The 22,096-nt window shown below is 49.8% G+C and overlaps 8 protein-coding genes across 8 annotated transcripts; 5 read left to right on the forward strand and 3 right to left on the reverse strand.

Moving 5' to 3' along the window:
• Nucleotides 1-80: 80 nt before the first annotated feature.
• Nucleotides 81-6,886, reverse strand: TRUGW13939_04447 (uncharacterized protein; the record flags this gene model as incomplete). The annotated part of the gene is made up of 2 exons (XM_035487620.1): nucleotides 81-6,720; nucleotides 6,780-6,886. The coding sequence occupies 2 exons, from the start codon at nucleotides 6,884-6,886 to the stop codon at nucleotides 81-83; spliced, it is 6,747 nt and encodes a 2,248-aa protein (XP_035343513.1).
• Nucleotides 6,887-7,593: 707 nt separating this feature from the next.
• On the forward strand, nucleotides 7,594-8,279 carry TRUGW13939_04448 (uncharacterized protein; the record flags this gene model as incomplete). The annotated part of the gene is made up of 4 exons (XM_035487621.1): nucleotides 7,594-7,600; nucleotides 7,663-7,718; nucleotides 7,875-8,211; nucleotides 8,272-8,279. The coding sequence occupies 4 exons, from the start codon at nucleotides 7,594-7,596 to the stop codon at nucleotides 8,277-8,279; spliced, it is 408 nt and encodes a 135-aa protein (XP_035343514.1).
• A 588-nt stretch (nucleotides 8,280-8,867) lies between these two features.
• On the reverse strand, nucleotides 8,868-10,151 carry TRUGW13939_04449 (uncharacterized protein; the record flags this gene model as incomplete). The annotated part of the gene is made up of 1 exon (XM_035487622.1): nucleotides 8,868-10,151. The coding sequence occupies one exon, from the start codon at nucleotides 10,149-10,151 to the stop codon at nucleotides 8,868-8,870; it is 1,284 nt and encodes a 427-aa protein (XP_035343515.1).
• Nucleotides 10,152-10,785: 634 nt separating this feature from the next.
• On the forward strand, nucleotides 10,786-12,466 carry TRUGW13939_04450 (uncharacterized protein; the record flags this gene model as incomplete). The annotated part of the gene is made up of 8 exons (XM_035487623.1): nucleotides 10,786-10,971; nucleotides 11,041-11,239; nucleotides 11,299-11,415; nucleotides 11,487-11,810; nucleotides 11,873-11,974; nucleotides 12,027-12,050; nucleotides 12,103-12,132; nucleotides 12,210-12,466. 8 exons carry the CDS (start codon nucleotides 10,786-10,788, stop codon nucleotides 12,464-12,466), a joined length of 1,239 nt encoding a protein of 412 aa, XP_035343516.1.
• Nucleotides 12,467-13,861: 1,395 nt separating this feature from the next.
• On the forward strand, nucleotides 13,862-14,483 carry TRUGW13939_04451 (uncharacterized protein; the record flags this gene model as incomplete). Its single annotated transcript, XM_035487624.1, has 2 exons — nucleotides 13,862-13,936; nucleotides 13,995-14,483. The coding sequence occupies 2 exons, from the start codon at nucleotides 13,862-13,864 to the stop codon at nucleotides 14,481-14,483; spliced, it is 564 nt and encodes a 187-aa protein (XP_035343517.1).
• Nucleotides 14,484-15,529: 1,046 nt separating this feature from the next.
• Nucleotides 15,530-16,719, forward strand: TRUGW13939_04452 (uncharacterized protein; the record flags this gene model as incomplete). Its single annotated transcript, XM_035487625.1, has 3 exons — nucleotides 15,530-15,719; nucleotides 15,782-15,896; nucleotides 15,966-16,719. 3 exons carry the CDS (start codon nucleotides 15,530-15,532, stop codon nucleotides 16,717-16,719), a joined length of 1,059 nt encoding a protein of 352 aa, XP_035343518.1.
• Nucleotides 16,720-16,998: 279 nt separating this feature from the next.
• On the reverse strand, nucleotides 16,999-20,547 carry TRUGW13939_04453 (uncharacterized protein; the record flags this gene model as incomplete). Its single annotated transcript, XM_035487626.1, has 2 exons — nucleotides 16,999-20,315; nucleotides 20,376-20,547. 2 exons carry the CDS (start codon nucleotides 20,545-20,547, stop codon nucleotides 16,999-17,001), a joined length of 3,489 nt encoding a protein of 1,162 aa, XP_035343519.1.
• A 437-nt stretch (nucleotides 20,548-20,984) lies between these two features.
• On the forward strand, nucleotides 20,985-22,091 carry TRUGW13939_04454 (uncharacterized protein; the record flags this gene model as incomplete). The annotated part of the gene is made up of 1 exon (XM_035487627.1): nucleotides 20,985-22,091. The coding sequence occupies one exon, from the start codon at nucleotides 20,985-20,987 to the stop codon at nucleotides 22,089-22,091; it is 1,107 nt and encodes a 368-aa protein (XP_035343520.1).
• Between the last annotated feature and the right edge of the window lie 5 nt (nucleotides 22,092-22,096).

Below are 22,096 nucleotides of genomic sequence, written 5' to 3' on the forward strand. Positions count from 1 at the left end.
CTTTGAATATTTACGAGAAGCAATAAAGCCAGCGGCAGTCACTGCAGCAAAAAACCATTTGTATACCAACCGAGCGACCTCTAAACACTAAGAGGATGATGTATATCGCTTCCTATTCCGCTGTCGGTATGACCCGAATGCTTGAACCCAGGAGGTGGCTCAAGGTCTGATAGATCGCCAACGTGGTCTTCTTGTTCATCCACCGTCGTTTGATAATCTTCGACGTCGTCTGGGTCGTTTTCTTCATGGTCTTCGGATCGCTCGGATTCACTTTCACAATGTTCGGATTCGTCATCTTCCTCAAGAATCGACCCTGCGTGCTCAGAAACTAGGCCGTTGATAGAGCTGGCAAAACTGGCCTGGCGATGTGCTGATACTGTACTTCCGGTTCCGTAAGACATACTGTCCGTGTATGTTCCACTGTAGCTTGTCCGTCTTTCAGTCCCAGTGTCGCTGGCGGCATCACTATTTTGCTCCTCCTCTTCTGCAAACGTCTCGTTCTCCTTGTTTGCGCTATAGTCCCGCGTAGTCCAAGAAGTCTTGCGCGAGGGGAAGTTGGAACGAACTGAATGGCTCCGTTTGAGGTTAGTCAGTCCCCCAGCACCAACTGGTGCGGCGACTTGGCGATCGACAGATCCTCTGTTGCCAGTTACATGACTGAGACTCAGAATCCTTCGTTCCTTTCCCACGCTAGATGGAGCAATCGATCCATCACGGCTTGGGGCTTTGGCAGGGGTTCGTCGCTTCAATGCCATCTCGACGCCATTGCTAACCAATCCGCGAGAGTCTCTAGCAGTACTAGTAGTGCTGTTGCGACTCATCTTTGTAGCCGTGCTCGCATAACTGGATACTCGCTTGAGGCTCATGCCGTTTTTGTTGCGGCCGGTTTCTTTCAAAATCATGGTACGAGCATGATCGAAAACACCCGCTAGGATTCGCTTTTCCAAGCCTTGTGCGCGTTGTTCAAACAACTCCATCTCCCGCTGCCGTATCTCCAGCGCAGTGGCCAGTCCAGAAAGCTCATTGCTCGTTCTCGTGTTTTGTTGCGTCAGCTCTTCCTTTTCACGCTTCAGTGACTGGATCATGTTGAGAAGAGACTCTTTCTCGTCAGTCAAAGTCAGGATTTCCGTCTCAACCTTCTCTTTCTGGGCAAGTCGTTTCTCTAGGGCATAGCTCGCCTCTTCAGTCTCTCGCTTTTTGCGTTCGTAATCTTCGATCACAAGGCGTGATTGTGAAGCGACCATTTCGGTGATTTCTCGTGACGTGCCCATGACCTGCGCATGAATCTCATCAAGCTTGTCCATACTTGACATTGTCTTGCTGGCATTCTCGGTGTGGCCCATAATCAAGTCCAGCTTGCTATGGAGTTCTTTATCATCGTATTTTTCAGGCACAATGATTTCTCTGGGCTCAGCAGGAGGAGGCAGCAAAGCAGGGAGGAGGTTAGGGATAGCAGAAGGAATTGCGGAAAGGTTTGTCTTGAGCTCTTCACTGGTTTGCTGGGAGTGCATATAATGCTGGCTAACGATTTCAAAAATGTCCTTAATTGAAGAGAGGATTTGAGGATGGAATTCGAGGAGCTGGGTTTCAACACGGTCTGTCGTTGCAGATGTCTTTTCCAGCTCAGCCTTGGAGAAGTCACCTTGCTCTTTGATCTCGGTATGCATTCCCTCCATCTTGGAGCATGACTCATGGACTTGGGTGAAGAAGGTTTTTGCGTCGTCGCTCATTCGCTCGCAGGCCTCGGTAACACTATTTCCCATCGCGCCAATGACCAGCTGGATATCCTCAGCGATACTCTTAGTGTTGGTCATATGTTCCGTATGAGCCACGTCTCGGGATTCGCTTTCAGAGAACTTCGTGTCGATAGATACCTGTAGCTCGTCGTACTTGCTAAGGATCTCGCCAATCTTCTCATCCATCTTGGAGCCGATATCTGCAACGACGGCTGCACGGTTTTCATCTTGCTTGATCAGGGCTGTTGCATCACGCTCTTCCGTCTCAAATTTGGCGGTTTCCTGTTCGCCACGTGCACGCTCAAACTCCCTGTTGATGAGTTCGTTGATTTCCTTGATGCTATCGACGGTACTGAACGCTTCTGAGGCAAGGGCTAGGCCCTCGAGGAGAGTCTTCAGTTCTGAGAGGCCTTCATCGCTTCCGTCTAGTTTTGTGTTTAATTCCTCACGAAGGTCGGCAACGACAAGCTTCGCTTCTTCGATCTTCTCCGCGAGACCTCCGTGTTCAACTTTGCGTGCCTCGAAGGCTTGGGCGGTAAGATCGGCCTCAGAGTCCACTTTCTCCTTGAAAGAAGTAACAAGTGCAGAAAGCTCTTCTATTTCTGATTTTGTGGGTAACGTTTCGATATCTGGAAGTTTGAGTTCTTCGATGCTGGTTTTGACGTCGTATATCATGGCCTCAACTGTCTGTAGATCACTCTTCATTACCTGCTGCGAGCTTTCGTCAGACCCTTCTTCAGAATCCTTTGCCGGGTTTTTAATTTCATCGACAGCTACCCACAGGTCCTTCAAAAGAGATTCGAGCGTCCCGATCTCAGATTTTGTAGGGCCCTCAGTCTCTAGACGCATGGAAACCTCTGCAACTGCATCTTTCAACTCCGATACAAGAGCTTCCATTGCTACCATCTGTTCTGACTTGGCGAGATCTTGAGACGAAGGAATATCAATATTCTCAATTCTGGCAGCTGTCTCTCGAACGAGGGCTTCGATAGCATCAGTGTCTGTTTTGCGAACGGTGTCGGGATCGAATGGAATGTCACGAGTGTTCACTTCGGCAACAGAGCCATGGACTTCTCGGACAGCGGCCAACACTTCGTCAAGGTGCTCTCTTTTCAGAGCATCTTCTGGATTTGAGGCAGGAGGCGGGTTGGATTCTATTGCCTCCACTTTAATCTGAAGCTGCGTGATCAGAGCTTTCAAGCCCTCAATGTCGCCGCCTGCGGAGTTTTCATTAGAAAGCATCAACTCTCGGCCTCGGACGGTGGAGGTCTCTTCGAATTCCTTTTGTGACTCTCGGAGTGCCTCCATTTCTTGTCTAATTGACCCCAATCCATCTTGCAAAACATCGAGCACTTGGGTATTGCTTTGCTCGTCTGACTTGCTCAACAGTCTGTCCAGGTCGGCTCGAATCGTATCAATGCCGTCGTTGAATGCTTCAAGTAATTCGCTGGTGCTTGACAGAACACTTTCGTTTCCATCTCGCTTCTGTCCTGTCTCCGCTTGAAGAGTTTCAAAGCTTTCTCGAAGGGCATCTATGATTTCGTCTTTATCAGTAGGGCCAGACTTGACAACGCTCATACTGATGCTTTCGCGAATATTCTCAAACTCGTCCCTTACGGCCTGGACTATGTTAGAAGTGTCCAGGTCTTGAGTCTTGGTCGAGCTCATTTCATGAATCGCGTCAATGATTTGATCCTTATCGGCAGAGGCATCATTGCGGACGAGAAGACTGCCAAGTGTAGACCGAAGGTGTTCGAATTCTTTTTCCATAGCATCGAGAAGCTCCGGAGTATCTGGGTTACCACGGTTTGAAGAGGAGCCAGCTGCTGCTTCGTTGATAGTGTTCTCCAGGTCTGCCTGTAGCAGTCTGAATCCCTCCTTCACAGTTACAATAATTTCTTCTTTTCCAGTAACATCCGATGCTCTGTCAACGTACGACTCGATCTCACCGCGTAGATCCTGAAGTCCGTCCTTCATAGCATCGAGTACCTGCTCGGTGTCTTTGCCGTTTGCAGCGGAGTATTGCTTGAATTCGTCCTTCATGCCTTGAACCAGTTCTCCAAGGCGCTCAAGAACTTGTTCGCCGACGTTGAAATTAGAGGAGGCGGCTGCTTCTTGCAAACCAGACGTGACAGCGTCGAACAAATCGTCTTTGTTCAATTCGATCTCTCGACTGATGGAATTTTGACTCGTCAAGCCTTCTGCGATCGCGCTCAAGACGTCTTCTCTTGTAATTCCTGGCTCTAGACCGTTAGTAGAATTTGGTTGAGAAGCAAGAGCTTCAGTGACAGCAACGAATATGTCCTCCCGGGAAATGTTCGATTCGCCCGCCTCTTTGGCCGCAGTATGATAAGCTGCCAGGCTATCCGTCACAGCTTCAAAAATATCTTGGCGGTTAATTTCAGCATTCATTCCAGCAGTCGATTCATCCGGTGGCAGTGCTCGCTGGCCGCCCATTGCTTCCATTACGACACTATAGATGTCATCGCGCGTGAGGTTAGAACTTGTCTGTTCTCGTGATATGTTTTGCTGGCCAATTGCCTCCATAACCGCCTCAAAGACATCTTCACGGCTAATGCTTGGTTCGACTTCTGACCGACTTCGCTGACCGTCCATCGCTTCCATCACGGCACTGTGAATGTCATCGCGCGTGATGTTAGAGCTTGTCTCTTCTCGTGGTATGTTTTGCTGGCCAATTGCCTCCATAACCGCTTCGAAGACATCTTCACGACTGATGTTTGGCTCGACTTCTGATCGACTTCGTTGGCCGTCCATCGCTTCAATCACAGCACCCATCACATCTTCGCGGGTAATCCCGGTGGTAGGATCCGACGATTCTCGGTGGCTCATTGCGTCTAATACAGCCTCAAAAACGTCTTCACGGTTAATATTGGTTTGAGAATCGTTCTCAGTCAATTGTTTCTGACCAGAGATTGCGTCTGATACAGCCGCGTAAATATCGTCCTTGGTAACATTCGGTTCCGGGATCGTCAGTTCAAACGATTCGAGACATTCTCTGACCGCGGCAGTTATTTCTTCGCGAGTAATTCCAGGAGGGGCTTCAACTGAAGGTGGAATAAAGCTTTGCATTCCAGCCTGGACAGCAGCTAGAACTTGATCGTAGGTGACAGCTTCCTCGTTCTGGGGCTGATAATCCTTCAGGCCTTGGCTCAAGCATTCGAGGATTTCCTCTCGCTCAAGTCCGAAGTTCTGCAGCTCGATCTCCGGCTTGTACGTTTCCCATGCCTCTCGGACTGCATCTAGGATGTCTTCCTTTTTCATTCCATCGGTAGAAGCGTCGGCAACCGGTTGTTGGGCTTGAGGAAACTCTTCAAAGGCAGATCTAACAGCTGTATACACTTCGGATGGATCGGCGTTGGCGGGTGTGACAGCTGTGGAAATAGAGCGTCCATGGTCTTGAATCATAGACTCCATTTGGTCTTTCAATTCCGCAAGTCCAGACTGGACAATTTCCGCAACCTCGTCAGCTGCTAAGGGGCGTTCGTTGTTTTCGTCAGACTTGGCTGCTGCAGCCTCATCTAATTTCCTACCAATTTCTCGTCCCATTCCTAGTACTTCACCTCGTAGCTCCCGAACGAGAGCTTTTACCTCGTTTGTCAGCCCGCCTCCTTCGGTAACACTATTCTTAATTCGCCGGAGGAGATCCATGATATCTTCATTAGTGAGACTTTTCAGGCTCGTAGGTTGGAGGTCAGTCGAAGAATCATAGCCCAAAACAACCGGACCAGATCGTGTGCGTTCCAGAATAGGTCTCTCCTCCGAAGGCTGAGGACTCGACCTCACCAAGGCTCGAGCTGTTGGATTCTCTTTGACGAGGTTTAGAATTTCTTCCAACATCTTGGTGACAGTTTGATCGGCGTCTTTGTTGGATCCATCCCTAGCTGGTCGCTTCTTCACTTCATCGACAAGCTCCAAAAGTTTTTCTTGTGCCTCTTTAGTAGCCATTTCCCGCAGCACTTTCTCCAAAAGAGCAATGCTTGCAGAGCCATCACTGAGGGGAGCAGGAGATCCCGATAGGTCTTTTTCAAAAGTAGCTGCAAAACTTCCGGGGCTGGGTATTCGTGGAAGGGTGTAAGATTTTCGTGAACTGGGTGAACTATCGTACGGTTTACTATCAATGCTGTATCCACTTTTGGTCGAGGCAAAAGTTGCTGATCTGGTGCTTGCGCTATCGGTGTCGAAGAGTTTTGAGCTCAGGTTAGTAGCCAGATCTTTGATACTCTTCCGGATGTCTTCGTCACGAGTGTTTGTTGCTGCTTTGAGGCTAAGCAAGTCGGTCGCGTTGTCCTTACTGCGCCTACTCAGTTGAGACATTTCTTTTTGCAGGCTAGTGGCGATAGTGGTGAGGCTATGGATTTGTTCAGATATACCGTCGAAACTCGGGTTTGTATGGGGTGTAGGGGTTGGCGCTTCCAAAGCCTTGAGATCGTCACCTGGTAACTGCATATTCTGGATTGCTCGCATGGTGGCGGACGGTGGAGTGCTTTCGCCAAGTAGTGGTTTCATAAGATAACGACTTGAGACATAAAGAGATGACGGTGAATCGCGACCAGAGTCATGACTCGATGATGTGCTCATCCTGGTTGGGCTTTTCTCGGGAGACCTTTCACCAGGCTCAAAAGTTGGTGTTTGTGTACGCCGCTCGGGTGACTTATTCTCGAGGTAATTGCGGAATTCTGAGCGTGTATCACTGGTTGGCTGCAACGACTGCATGCGTCTATGCACTCCTTTTACCAGAGATTTGTCTGGCGAAGACTTGGTAGGCATTGGGTTTATCGTGTATGCACTAGGTGCATTTTCGCGCATCTTCTCGGCAAGGCTCGCTGTAGCAGCCTGAATGCCTGGAGAAGCGGTGGATCTTGTTTTGGGGCTCCCTGTGCCGGGGTTCAAGGGCAGCGGGGGAGGAGCGCGTTCAGGATCCGAGCTATCCCACCTAGAATTCCCAAACCTTGGAGTTAACATCCTTTCATTCTGGCGATGAAAATCCACCTAAGCAGTTGTCCGAGAGCGGAGGTCACATACATTGGAATGGTTAATAATTTCCCGAGCTCGGGATTCGATTGATGTTGTTGACTCTTGAGAGTATGGTCAATGTTCTGATGGGGGCCCTCGGAATCGCTGGAGGCCATGATGATAAGGTTTCGCGGAAGGTGAACTGTACACAGATTGAGGAATGTGGGAGGAGTGAAGAATGCGCAGGCTCCCAACGGAGACCAACGAGGATGGCCAGTAGAGTATCAATCAAAAGGTAACAGCAATGCTAAATTCAAATCAACAACAACAACAATGCGCAGATTCGATGTTCGTCTCAGACGAAGCAAAAGAGGATTGATTTCTCTTTGTCGCCAAAGGCCTCGAGGGTAACGAAGCTGACAAGCAGTTTATCTAGCTCTGGTGGATCAAAACAATGGAGCCCAACTCGAGCGAACAGTGGTAGCTAGTGGAGCAAGTAGTGCGATGCCACATCATCTGAGCCTGCATTGCGTGTTGTCGAGGTCCTCTGTAGCAACGGGGTCTTCCGCCTGGCAACCGTAAACAAACAACGGCGTCACGCGGGCGCTAAGCCGGATTTAGGTGACGGTCTGGATCACAGGTCACGTGGTCTAGGCTAGCTGTTTTCGGCTTAGGGTGCAGAGGGGGACCCGGTCGTTAAACGAGCCAATCAGGGCAGGCACACAATGGGCGGCGCTGGCCTTGCCCTAGAGCCCTCCCGTGCACCGTCTTCCTAAGCGAAAAAAAGAAGTCTAACGCGGTGTCGACTTTCACCTCGTCCCGATCGCCCAGCTTCGACAACACCCACCCATCGACCCTAGCTACCGCTCACAGGACTTTCGCCATGAAGTGTGAGTGTCTATTCAGCATCCTCTACACTCTCGTTTTTGCGAAACTGACAATGAGGAAACAGTCATGAAAGTGGGCCGTGTGGCCATCATCACCCGAGGCCGTTACGCCGGAAAGAAGGTATGACTACATTTGTTTGCTTTATCGGATGGATTGTGTGGAGAGAATCAACATGGAAAGACACAAGAGATTGCTATTTCTATGCGGAATTTGAGACTGGAATGGAATGAATGGTCAATGGTTCACAGCCGCTGACATGGGAATCCAATTGTTTAGGTTGTCATCATCCAGCCTCAGGACTCCGGCTCCAAGGCTCACCCTTTCTCCTACGCGCTCGTCGCCGGTATCGAGCGCTACCCCCAGAAGGTCACCCGCCGCATGGGTACCAAGAAGGTTGAGAAGCGCAGCCGTATCAAGCCTTTCATCAAGGTCGTCAACTACAACCACCTCATGCCCACCCGTTACACACTCGAGCTCGAGGGCCTCAAGGCTGTCATCTCAAACGACACTTTCAAGGAGGTTTCCCAGCGCGAGGACGCCAAGAAGACCGTCAAGAAGGCCCTGGAGGAGCGATACACCAGCGGCAAGAACAGATGGTTCTTCACTCCTCTGCGTAAGTGGCACATGTTTCAGTTCTCTGGGGGTTTTTTTTTGTCTAACAGAATATTTACAGGTTTCTAAATTCGTCAATTTACGGTTGTTATGAGGTGTCTGGTGCATGGATCGACATAGCCAAAAGTGGAGGGTGGCATGGAATCTTCATCCCTCAGTCAAAATTTGCCGGCAGAAGAGCATCGGCGGTTTGTCTGGAAGAGAAATGGGATGTGTCTGAATATATAGTCCACGATTAATGGACTCATGTTGAAAAGACAAAAACTACTTTTTTCCTTAAATTATTTATTACGAGGGAAGCCGTTACCATTTTGGCGTCAGTATTCTTATGAATGAAAAGTCACCGTGCATTTCCAAATGTCCATACAAGTGACTGTAGATCATAGCACATGCAGTGTAAGCCCATGTAAACATTTGTACTCCGTGTCACCAGATCGATAGGGGGTTGGTCAAGCCTTTTTGTCAATATCGATATCAGCATTGACATCTGGAACACCAACACTGAAGCTGGTTGGGAAAATATGGATTTGTATATACCACTTGCAACAGTTAAGCAAACATGAAATATCGAGTGTGATCCGGTGCTTGTTATCCTGTACACTGCCCCAATCACTGATTATTACCATTTAATTGTGTATATAAATCACTGTGGGTAGATTAAACAACCTCTCCAATATCGCAAAGCAGTACCGTAAGTTCTATGATCGGCGCAAGTTCGGGTATCTCCATTGCAAGTGAATCACCTACATCCTGGGCCAGGTCACAAACTACAGTACCCCATGGAAAATCAAAAGTTTCTTCCCAGGTATAATCAACGATAAAGGCTTGGGTGTACTCAGTGTAGCCAGGATCGTACCAGTTCAACTCTGTAGAATTGGCCGAGTACACCACCTCATGATAATACGATATCTCTACCCCAGACCAATCCGGGGCTTCGTCTATAAAAGACAGGTTTAGTGGATTCGAAGTCGCCGATTTTGCAACAAAATGGGCAGAAGTATTAACAAGGTCTTCGAGATGGCCCATGTCAAAGAAATTTTTGTCTGCGGTGAAAAGAATCTCGCCCGACTTTTTCTGCCAGTGTCCGTGCGCTTCCTCAGCAGGCCCGTCGACATCCTTGATAGTCATCGTCTTCGGGTTACAGGCACTCATAGTTGTGTTGAAGGGCTGAAGCCCGAAGATTCCCTCACTATTTTTCGGCACCATTCTGATACTTGTCGGTACCGGGGATTCGCGACACGCATCCATCAGTGCCGAAGAAATAGAAGTGTAGATATCTGTTGACGACATTGTTCCCCAATTGCACGGAGTTGCGTCCATTCGTACAGTCACCTGTGGTTTCACAGAAGAGATAGTTTTGCTTGGCCCTATACACGACGTCGTCTTGTAGTCGAAATTGCGTCCTGATATAACAGTATATTTATCGCACGCTATCACGTTCCAGTCTGAGCGAGTCTGTGTGTATGGGTGTGATGAAGCAGCTGCCGTCACCGTGACCGTCGCTGGTTTTGAGTGTTTTGGGTGTTTTGACTTGGCAGTAGTATGCGTGGTGATAGCCACCTGTTTGGAAATCTCCTTAGCGAGGCTTATCAGCTGCTGCAGGTCATAGCCAGGGGGATAATGTGGTCCAATGACTGTGCCAATATTACTTGGCGCTACATTGGGATCGCCTGAGATCTCCGGGCAGCCGGAGAAATGCATGCAATAATGTAGAGATTCAGGTGGAGGAACAGTGGCAATGGCGCTGAGTTCGTCGGAATAGGTACTCTCCAGTATGTTGTAGGTGAAGCTTTCGAGGAACTCGATATAGTCTTGCTTGTTTCTTGTTGTTGGTACAGGTGGTAGATACTCTGAGGTTATAGGAGGTATAGACTGAGCATAGCAATATCCGAGAAAGAGCAAACAGCATGAGAGGATTGACTGGAGTAAAACAGGCTTCATGGTGGGAAATTCTGAATGCTTTCCTGTATTTGAACTGACAGTGGTAGAAGCAGCAGTCTAAAGAAGACGTCAACTAGTAGATGTCAACTTTTTCATGGTCCGCGTTGTCAATATCTTGTGATGGTCACCAAATGACTCGTTCGTATTACCACCGTGCCAGCCATGTATCAACCATTATGTAGTCGGAATATAAACATATTCCACTGTGCAACTCGGTTAACAACAACAACAAAGAAAATAATTAGCCACCTATATATCAATTGATGTAAATCCCAAGGCCTGGACCCCAATATTGACTACGGTAATGTTTACTGCTTGGGATCTCTTTGTATTCTTGGGGAAGATGAAACAGATAGCTCGGAATAAGATGTTTCAAATGCTACAAACTTAATCCCTCGAATTGCAGGAGAGCCTAATTTTTAACATTTATTCCCCGATAGATGGAATTTCTTTGTGACAGTCGGTTTGCTAGTGATCTATCGGCGGCTTATACTAGACCTTGCATACGTAGGTGGTTTAAAATGGCCGGCTAGGTTTATCATATCAATTGGTCCTGATATTCCTTCAATTGAGTGGATTGATCTATATATGACTGTCCTGGTTTTCTATATGTTATAGTGTATTTTGATCCGATATGGTGGCTATACACCAGGCATTCTTCGTTTTAATATTCTTAGCCACGATCACACATGGACTTCCACCGAGAATCTTGGCCGCGAGGGACACGGACCTTTCGAAAAGGGCATATAAATGGTACAACTACTGCCCACCCATATATTACGACTTAGTCGAGCGTACCTTTTCGAATTCGATCAGAATTGTTAGTCCAAGTATTCTGCCGTGCTTATCTGAAGCTACATAGCTAAATGGGTAAATGAGCAAATGACAGATATCGAAAACGGCCACAAAGTTAGGTGATGTACAAACATTTCTGGACTTTCGGCCCGAAAGACAAGATGCAACTCCCTACGAGCGCGTCATTCTCCAGACATTTGAGGCCATCTATGGCAAGGTGTTGTGGGATCCTACTGAGACGAATCATACGGTCAACAACAATGCAGGGTATAGAAGACTCACACGTGTACTGGGTCAGTGTTCCCCTGATAAAGGGTATTTGAAGGCATGTAAAATTTAAACCGAATCTCAGATATGGCAACAAAACTGGCCAGTATTCCTATTGATGCTACGCTCGAGCGCCAACTTTCGGTATTGTGCGACGAGGGGTTTTGGGAATACAAGTTCAGTATTGCTGCAGAGAGCGCTGGTATGAGGTTCCAATATCTTACAAGCACATTTTTGGTATACTTTTTTAGGGACTTACTAAAGTGGTGGTAGATTATTACCTGGATACTCGGCCAGCAGGCTATGGTGGTGGCAGATTGATGAAACTGACCGGCTCGTCATGCGTTGGCCAAACCTTGGCCTACTCATGGTCGAGCGCAACACACTACATTGACAATGTCGTACTTTGCCCAGGGTCATTGAAATTTTGGGCTAGCCAACAGAATTCCGGGATTAACGGTTTCCTTCAAGAGGACATCAAGAGTTGGGGGGGCTATATTTGGACTCTCAGCGTGACGACGCTTCTCTGGAGCGAAGGTACATTTATTCATGAGTTAACGCATGGACAGCATCTATTAGGGCCGGGTTTGTGGACAAGTACGCTATTAAAAGATACATGGTTTATGTTGTGAATGATTTCTTGCTAACTGTACGAAAAGTGGATTTGCCATGTCCATCCGACCCGGAGAGTGGTTCTTATGGGTGGAATTGTATTACTGAGCTTGGTGAAAAGAGTCCAGATGACTCTGTACGGAATGCTGGTGAGTTTTGCTTATATTTGGTATGGATTCGTCGGCTTATAATGTTGTTTAGACAGTTTCGCCTATCTTGCAATTGGTGTGTTACTAGACAGAATGTTTTCCAAGTATAATGTGCTAACCTCCAGTAGCTTTGTATCTGGATAATGCCGATTGGCATAGTGGGTTTGGAGAGCCTATGCCAGGCGGGGGCACCGTTGTCATTCCGCGTCTTCCTAAACCAAGCCCTACGCCACAGAATTCGCCAACCCCGACTCCAAAGCCTACACCAAGCCCTACATCAAACCCAACGTCAAGTCCAATGTCAAGCCCAACGTCAAACCCTACGTCAAGTCCAATGTCAAGCCCTACGTCAAGCCCTACGTCAAACCCTATGTCAAGTCCAACGCCACGGAATTCGCCACGGAATTCGCCAACCCTGACTCCAAAAGGTTCTTGAGGTGGGTATATATTGAGCAGTATTATATCTCAAGGAAATCTCAGACAAGCGAATAGTCAATTGATGTAAGAACATTATATTTAATCTATACTAATAATGTATCAATTGATGCTCTCGGTGATAGACAGTGATCGCCACGCCACTCTACATGTATAAAGTGATACAACCCCGCCACCATCACATGAATAAGCCGACTAGTCATAAATCAGCCCATTCTGTATTTCAATATTTCTCTCCGATAACCTCGGATTTCTTCTCCAAGTGTCGTTATTTTACATGTAGGTGGCAAGCCGAAAAGCCGATCAGATGTTTTTCTATGTTGTGCTCGGGGTGCCGGTGTGGGTCTTATTACAAAATAATATACATGCATATATGCCATGATTCTAATAATGACAAAAAAAATACGACATACAAAGCCGTTTGCGCAGTTTTACTATGTTGTCAAATGTTGAACATATATCGCGATTGATATTTAAATGTAACGACATAGGGTATTTCATTGTCTCCAAAAGCGGGGAATTGCTTATGGCTGCATGCAGACAATTAATGCATGCGCAGCCGTTGAGGCGCATCCTTATCAGCACATATTAGTTATTGACAGAAATGTCGTGCTGCAAAGGGGGGGAACAGTAGCAGTAGGTGTTTTGATGTCGATGTTGCCACTAGGGTAGATAGACTGAGAGCAGATTCATATGCTATCTGAATACCTGCGAATAGGATGCCAAAGTATACGAGTATAATAATAACATGTACCGGACATGATCGGGCAAGATATGAGCGCACTATCCGTTTTCGGCACTGAGCTCAATCACGAGCATGCAACAATAATAACAATGAAATAATAATAATGAAAAAATGATTGTCGATTGCGTGGTGAGTCTATGCAGTCTAGCCCTGACGTGGCCCCACTGTCACATGCAAATGCGCGAATTGCTTCAACCCAGGATTATCGAATAGTAAATAATAGACCAGAATCATGTGTTTGCTAGTATACCACTCTTGGATAAAGACATAAATTGAGTATATGTATATATGTACATGTACATTTTAATCTACAGTCAACAATACCTCAGCGCTTGTAGGTCTGCAGTCGCGGCGCCTGCAGACGCAAGCAAGGCATTGCCTGATGGTGCACCAAGCGGCCAATAAGAAGAAAAAACCGGAAAATGCCTGTGACATTGGCTATGATTAGATTTTTCCCTCGCAGAGCTAGTACCAAGTCGTAGTGTCGCAGAGTCGCAGAACAAGTCTTCACATGCCAAAAAGGCGAATCCGGCTGCGATTGGCCGGGGCGGGGCGTGGCTCGCCTTTTTAAGAGTTCTTATCATTGACGTTGCAGCACATCATCGCTTTTTCTCTCCCTCCTCATTATTCTCTCAACACAACAAAAAGGGTGTTTTATTCACATACCGCCTGCTCACTCGTCTTATCTATCAGCCACAACTAGCTTGATGCCTCACGCAGAACGAGACACTATGGGTGAACCTACAGTCAACGGCGAGAAGCCCGCTTCGCAATTCCTCTCAGTATGTGACCAGCACTGGTCTTGATCTCTTAATTACAAAACTAACTCGGATGTTGCAGCATCTCACCTCGTACCCTGTTGTCTCAGACTCCATCACCACCTTCAAGAACAACAAGTACGGCGCCAAGTCGCTCACCTACGCCGACCAGGGCTACGCCTTTGCAAAGCCCTACCTGCCCTATCTCTCCGCCCCTTACTCCTACGTCGCTCCCTACGTGGCCAAGGCCGACTCCCTGGGCGACCAAGGGTTGACCCATGTGGACGAGAGATTCCCCATCGTCAAGGAAGACACCGACAAGATCCGAGGCACCCTCGTCGACACGGCATACTTCCCCGTGCGAGTCGCCGAAGACGCGCGCCAGCACCTCTTGGACACCTATGGCGCCGAGTACAAGAAGTGCGGCGGCGCTGGCTACGTCGCCAGCGGCAAGGCCGTGGTGACCACCAGCCTCGTCCTCTCCCAGGAGTCGCTGGGCTGGCTGAGCACCGCTATCGCGGCCCAGAAGGAGCAAGCCAAAGAAGTCGTCAACGAGAAGGTGAACCATTAATACATACATCTTTAATGTGGAAATTGTCTTGTGTGTGTGGAGCGGAAGATACCAGTAATGATTTTTCTTATTCTTTTCAAAAGCCATTGAATTATGCCACAAGTGGCGCGCGAGGCTTGTTTTTCTTTTTGCTTTTTCTTTTTCCTTTTCTGTTTTTGCTTGGGTTTACAGCAGGCCGCAATGGATTCATTTGATCTCGCGAAGAACACGAGCGCGGGGATGTGTTTGATATTATTGTTACGGGATAGACTTATTATTATTCAACTCTTTTCTTTTTCACCTGTCACGATTCGTAAACATGATATCAGCGGGATCCTCCCGATTAGGAAATCTCATGGAAGAAGAAGCGTCATAGGAGGCGCGCCAAGACTTTATCGATGCTAACCGTGTATGGACTAGCCCGACCGGAAAGCTATGACACATAAATATTCCATGTATACTTTTCGCCTGGCCCTACTAGTCTAATACTATACGCCCCTAGACGCCCCTACACAGCCGCGCTATACGCCGTCCTCACTGAGGGAATAAGAACTCCCAGCTGAGCCTCAGGCCCCAAAGCCAGGAAATTCGCGCAGGCGATCCGCACATGATCGCGTCTCAAGTGCTAAGCCTCTGCGACAAACGACGTCACAGCCAGAGCGTATAGAGCGGCACCACTGTGTCAGCCATCTGCGAGCGACCGCGGGCCAATCACACGGCATGCCGATACAACCGGAACGGGTACGAGCTACCTAAACGGGCTAGCGCTGGTTGCCCGACTGGGGCTGTGTATGGCTGCAATTGGCTGCCAAGCTCAGCATAGCTGCCAAACTGGGCCTTCTCAAGTTCTCAGCCTTCCGCCCCAGGAAATGCCCCCGCAGCGCTAGGCCCGATTGGGGCGGAGAGCGCTGGATTTCCCCGTGTCTAGCGAAGCATATAATAATAATAAATACGTACTCCTGCGCTCTTTCCTCCGTTCGCTTCACTCTGTCCATCAACATCCCAACGTCCAACTTGCCATTTATTGCAGAAAACATCAAGAAGAAATATATATATATATATCAACAATGTCTGGCCCCTCGGAAATATCCACCAGCGCGACCACCAACGGCAAGACTGCCACCAGACGCCCTGGGAGCCTTGAGCATCTGGTTCAGGTGCAGCCAGCTCGCGTGGAGGATCTGCAGCCGCGGTATGCTCAGCAGATCCAGCATAGCGACGACAACCCCGATGCGCATGGCTGGTACGCTGGTTTCAGTGAGTATTGAGTCTGTGTCACTGTTGATGGTCTCTCCCGCTAACTTGGTGTCTTTGCGCAGTCAGCTCTCTCGGTAGCTGTGCCGGTTTCCTGGGCGCTGCTGGATGCTGCATCTGTCCGAACCCATTCAAGAATGTCAAGCAGGGAGAAGTTGGATTGATCACGAAATTCGGCCGGTATGTACATACAAGAGAAAGGGGAGAAAAAAAAAAAAAAAAAAAAGGACTGTCGCTAATTTCATCTAGATTCGAACGCTCCGTCGACCCCGGCCTGATCAGAGTGAACCCATTCAGCGAGAAACTGACCACCGTCGACGTCAAGATCCAAATCGTCGAAGTGCCGCGCCAGGTGTGCATGACCAAGGACAACGTCACCCTGAACCTGACCTCGGTGATTTACTACCACATCACATCGCCGCACAAGGCCGCCTTTGGCATTGCCGACGTGCGCCAGGCGCTGATGGAGCGCACGCAGACCACGCTGCGCCACGTAGTCGGCGCGCGCGTGCTACAGGACGTGATTGAGCGCCGCGAGGAGATTGCGCAGTCGATTGGCGAGATCATCGAAGACGTTGCCGCGGGCTGGGGTGTGCAGGTTGAGTCGATGCTCATCAAGGATATCATCTTCAGCAACGACCTGCAGGACTCGCTGTCCATGGCCGCCCAGTCCAAGCGAATTGGTGAGAGCAAGGTCATCGCCGCCCGCGCAGAGGTCGAGTCGGCCAAGTTGATGCGCCAGGCTGCCGATATCTTGTCGTCTGCGCCTGCCATGCAGATCCGCTATCTCGAGGCAATGCAGGCCATGGCAAAGTCCGCCAACAGCAAGGTCATCTTCCTGCCTGCCCCGAACCAGACCGCCATGAACCAGCTCAACCTCGCTGATACTGTCGGCGAGGGCCCCAGCAAGTACCAGCAGGGTCCGAGCGGCTTCGATACTGGCAATGAGCAAGATGAAGGCTTCCAGCGTGCCATCAACGCGCGCGTCGTCGAGAATATTTAAGGATTCGTTTTACACGAAACACAAGCAAAACCGAACCGAACTTCCCCCAAATTAGTTTACGATTCTCATGTCTTTAATTATCGATACCCTTTGTTTCTTGATGGATATCTTGGTTTTTTGCTTTACTCTTGATATCTAACGTTTATTCCACGTCCATTTGCCAATCGAGTTTGCCATATTGTATTAGGAAATCTTTTATCCCTTAATTTGAATACCTGAATTTCTGATTGGTCAAATAACTCTAAAATTTCTAAACTCAACCCTGATTTATTTCCCCAATTACCAAGCCATACTATGAAACTCCTTTGGCACTTGCCACCCATGCGCGTGACAAGCCCGCACATATGCGTTCACCGCATCGTGCACACTGTACTCCATCACATTCTGGCCGGTCTGGCCACTTAGTAGACGCGCTGGCTTGGGCTCCGTCGAGCACAAGGCAATGCGAATGGAAACAAGAACGCCCTCGATCGAGCAACTCGGCAACCAGCCCGAATTCGTCAGCAGCTCCATGCACAGCGCGCCTCCCTGAGTAACGTGCCCACCACCACCGTGGTTGAACTCGAGCAGTCGCGGCCGCACAACCCGGACAAAGGGCGGGGACATTGGAAAGTCCTTTGGGAAGCGCATCTCGAGAACAATGCTTTGTATTCTGGCCTTTTGTAAGTCCTGACCGAGTGGAAGCGTGAGGTCAAACGAGTGCAGCTCGACAATCCATTGGTAAGGATTGTTGATGAGCTGCGGGTCAATATACCACCCAAGTTCGTCTGACGCGTTCCGCTCTTGCACCTTTAGCGTCTGGAGGAGGTGTTGCTGGAGGGATTTGGTCGCTGTTGTAGTAGCATACGACGGAGGGTCAAGCAGTTTCAGCGACGATTCAGTCAACTTCCCCGGCTCAAAGTCTGTCACCGGCGTCGTTGGCATTGTCTTCTTCTTCTTTCCAGTGTCAGCTACGCCATCTTCTGTATCCGAAAAGAGCGCCGCCAGGTCTTCAGCCATCGTCGCCACACTCGCATTATCCCAGTCATCTTCGACGTAGCGGCCCTCATCGACATCGTAAACACGAGAATCGGCTGGCTTTGGTGCTACTTTCGTTACTGATTTTCGTTTTCTGCCCCTCTTTTTCGTGTCAACCGCGGGTTGCGGCTGTTCAATTGATTCCTGCCCCGGTATAGCTAGACCTAGAGCTTGTCGACGACGTTGGTTCAGGGCCGTCATGGGGATATCTATTGGTAAACCAGCGGGCCCATGAGCCATGGACGCTTGCTGTTGTGGCCAAAAGCCCAATGACTTTGGAGCCTTTTGTGCTTTTGATTCCAATGGCCCAGAAGACGGGAAGTCGCCTGTCGTGTTTTGGGGCCGACAATTAACAAAAAGATATCGCGTCTGAATCCACTCAAGGTTCTGGACAACATAGACGCCGCTGCCATGGTATTGGAATTTCTTTGGCATGTTGAGGACTTCATTCAGTGAAAGCGCCGTGGTCATATGCAACAAGCTGTTCGGCCACTGGCTCCCGTGCCCTTGTGATGAGTAGGTCAACGACGTGGTGAAATTTTGCGCCATATAAACGCCATCTCCGTGAGCTCGACCGTTTGAAACTTTCTTATACATGAGGCCCTCTCTAATGATCCCGTGCCAGTTGAAAATAGGGCTCCCATGCCACGCGTAAAGTGTTGGGTATTGAGATGTCGGGACATTGGTCATGATGGCGCGAAAAAACTTTTCCTCCTTGTCGGGGGCGCCTTGGGCAAATCTGAACTGCAAGTACCCATCCATCCCACTGATCAGGTTGGAATTTTTTGACCGAGCAACTTTCTTGTCTGATATTTCACTGTCCTGCATGATACAAGACCGATTGGACGCGACAATCCATCTGAGTACGTCGAACGCGGAGGGAGTAATCCTATCCCACGACGCCAGAAGCCTTCTAGAGCTGGCTGGAATGGACTCTAGGAAGCTCTTCATTGCCATGACATCGGGTAATGTATCCAGAATGTTTTTTATGGCCCGACGCTTGTCCTGGTCCTCTTTTAGGTGGTCAAAGTTATCGTCATATACCACAAATTGGACGACACGGCCCTCGGCGTTATGTTTCGCTGCCGGCTCTGACTGAGAATCCTGGGCCACGATAGGGGTGCAAAGGTCGACCAGAGGCCAATTACTAGTGTTCTGAACTCGGCAATGCCAGTCGCCGGTACAGTCGTTTTCGGGGTCCATGATTTGTATCCAGCTACCAGGTCGCAGGAATTGTTCATGCTGGCTATCGGTGGAAATGAGCAATTGTAAATTGGAAGGGTGCAAGTTCCCTTTGTATGAGCCCTCCCCAATTTTAGGAACCATGACGCCAAGTCCCTCAGGAAAGTCCTCGAGTGTGTTGGCAGCAGCACTAGCGTAAGTGAAGCTTATGAGCAAGTCAACCACGAAGGGCTGCTGGAGAATCTCCCATTCGACACTATGCCCAATCCCAAGCGCCATGTACTGATACAGACACAGGGGCTTTGAGCAAACGTAGGGCTTGAGAGCTTCGAAATTCATGTCCATTTTGCAGTGGCAGACAAGGCAGAATTCTGTGCATTTCACAAAGTGTCGCAGGAGGAATTGCATGGTGATTAATGGGAGAGACACCTGGTCGGCGCTGGAGGCGGCACGTAATTGATCTGCTTGGACTATTTCCGGCACGGAAGCACCCCAGCCGTCCTGTACCATATAGATATCACTCTCCGTTGGTACGGCGGTTTGTATCATTCCCTGGACGTTGTTGAAAAAGAGTTCCGCTCCGGACCATGAAAGGGCTAGTTTATGCCTGATTTCCACGATCTTGAGAAATCGTTCATTAAGCAACGCGTCGAGTGGTGTTTCAATGAAAAGAGGGAGTAACTTCTGGTGGCGGTCGTCAGATTCACAGACAGGAGGCTCCTGTCGAAGGGCATTATCGGTAGTGTGGCTAAATGCTTGCACGGCCGCTTCCATGCTTGGTTTGTACGAAGCGCAGAGTCCTACGTGCATTTGGACTAGATGTGTCCGTTTAGCGGCCTCTATTTCCAGCACATAGCTAATGCTGACATATCCATGTGGAAAGCGCATCAACAAGACCAAGTATTGAGAAGGGTCCACGCCCCATGCCTGCATAGCCTCATCTGACAACCCCAATTTGGCAATCCGGCAAGATATCGACAGAAAAATCAGGCCAGTCAAGCTTCCCAGGTAGCCGACTTTGAACCCTGCCGCCTTGACAGCGCGCAGATCAGACTTGAGACATTTCGACTGCTTCATTTGCTTCATTTCCTGGTGTGTAGGTCCAAAGAACTGTTGGTCCTCGTCAAAGGCATCGTCCTCCCAGGCAGCTTCACTGTCGGATCCCGCGTCTGGGAGACTTTCATAATCAGAGTGTTGATCTTCTTCGCCTCGGAGTAATTCCTGGGCGGCGGAAAGAACGCTACCGAATGCATCGCTCACGGTAGTGAAGAGGTCGTGGACAGGTGCTCCAGCGACAGCCAGTCGGATGGTGTCGAGAACATCCACGACAGCGGGCGGCACAGTGGATGACATGGAGAAAATGAGATATTCGTGAGATTTCGGGTACTCTGAAAGATCTAGTTACGCTGGGTTAGCGGACTGGGCTAGAACATAAATGATAACGGGCTGCAGCTCACCTGATATGACAGCTTGGAATTCCAGAGTTGGGTCCGAATGCGAGGGGCTAGAAAAGGAGAAGCATATTGATTCATCGTCATCTCCAAGCTTGATATCGCGGAGACCAGGAAAGGAGGCAGGCGGGCTGGCCCTGGCCCTCTCCAGGTCTCTGAGGAAGTCTTTCCGCGGCATCTGTGTAGAAAACAAGTCACGACCTGGATCTGAGTTGCTTCTGAGGTGGCCAGACAGGAAGACAAAAGGGCCCAGAGCAATGGGAATAGCTAGGCACCAGAGACGTCAGCGATGATCTGGACATGACACGAGCATTTGAGGGCAGTCGACAGTATATATGGCTCTTACATCACGATGCGCGGGAGTTTCCGTCCCCAGCCACGAACAGCAAGCGGGCCATGGCGCAAACAGCGACAACTATCTGCGTTTCTTTGTCTGCTGCACGACGTCTCTGCCTAGGCGGAGGCTGCAGCGTCGACGACGATCTGCCAGCTTAAGAACTAAGCGGGCGGGAAGTGACGGCAGGGCGGGGGAGAGCTCCACCCGGCGGCAGGCACGAATTGCTGCTGGTTCTATCTAGTCTTTCACTTCTTCCACTCTTCACCTCCAATTCAGCCATGTCTCCTGCAATTGCAGCGCCCGCCCACTCCCAGCTGGACCCGTCGCTGCAGCTCTTTACAGACCCGTCGTTCGACCCGGCCGATTTCCTCAACGATTCGCTTCCTCCGTTGACCTTGTCCAACTCGCAGCCGCATGCCTCGCGAGCGCCGGCCGCCGTGCCCTTGACCGCCCTCTCCTCGCGCATCCAACCCCTCCTCTCTCAGATCGGCTCGCAGAATGTTCGCCTGTCGAGTATCCTAACCCAAATCACCGATGAAATCTTGCGGAGCGGGGGCCGACTTGCCTATGAAGTCGAAGTCCTGCGCGGCGAATCGATCGCGCTCTCAGATGCTTTGGCTGAGAATTTATCGGCCGACATTGCCAGCTTTGCCCCGGGGCTAGCAAATCTAACGGAGCCCGTAAAAGAGGCCACAAAAGAGGTTTCAAAGACTACGGAGGAGGCTACAGATGAGAGCGCAGAGGGAACCGCAGAAAAGGTCGTCGCTGAGGAGGATGCTGTTGAAGAAGAAGAAGAAGAAGAAGACGGAGACGAAGACGCTGCTGCTGGAGAGGAGGATACTGCTACGAGAGAACCACTATTCATTACACAGCTACGGACTCTGAGCAAGGTGCGCGCACGGCTGGAAGAGGTCGTCCAGACCTTTGGCGATGCCATGGAGTGGCCGCTGCCTCCATCCGAGCTGTCGCTAACCTCGTCCTTTATTTCTGTTTCGGCACCAGAGGCAGGGTCGGAGAGCTACAGCCGCGAGGAGCGAGGGCAAGAGGTCGCCAAAAAGCTACGCACCGAGATCACCGAGCTGCTCGACAGCAGGGGGGGCGGCGAGGACGGGCTGGCGGCCGCCACCGAGCGACTGCAACTCCTGCGCACCCTGGGACAAGTGTGGAAAGGGACGTCGGAAGAAAAGGCGCGCAATCGCTTCCTCGACAGCCTTGCGAAAAGCGTCGAGGACCGGCGCAGGGCCCTAGACAGCCAACGGGCCAAGAAGAGCCGAGTACCGACGACGCAGGCAGTAGACGAGGCGTCGGCCAGCGACACGGGGGGGTCTGGTGGAGGGCTGTTTCGCAATCTGCAGCGTATCCGCGACGAAATCTACATGGAGTAGATGTA

The sequence above is a fragment of the Talaromyces rugulosus genome, chromosome II (assembly GCF_013368755.1).
Source record: "Talaromyces rugulosus chromosome II, complete sequence".
NCBI classification, from domain to species: domain Eukaryota; kingdom Fungi; phylum Ascomycota; class Eurotiomycetes; order Eurotiales; family Trichocomaceae; genus Talaromyces; species Talaromyces rugulosus.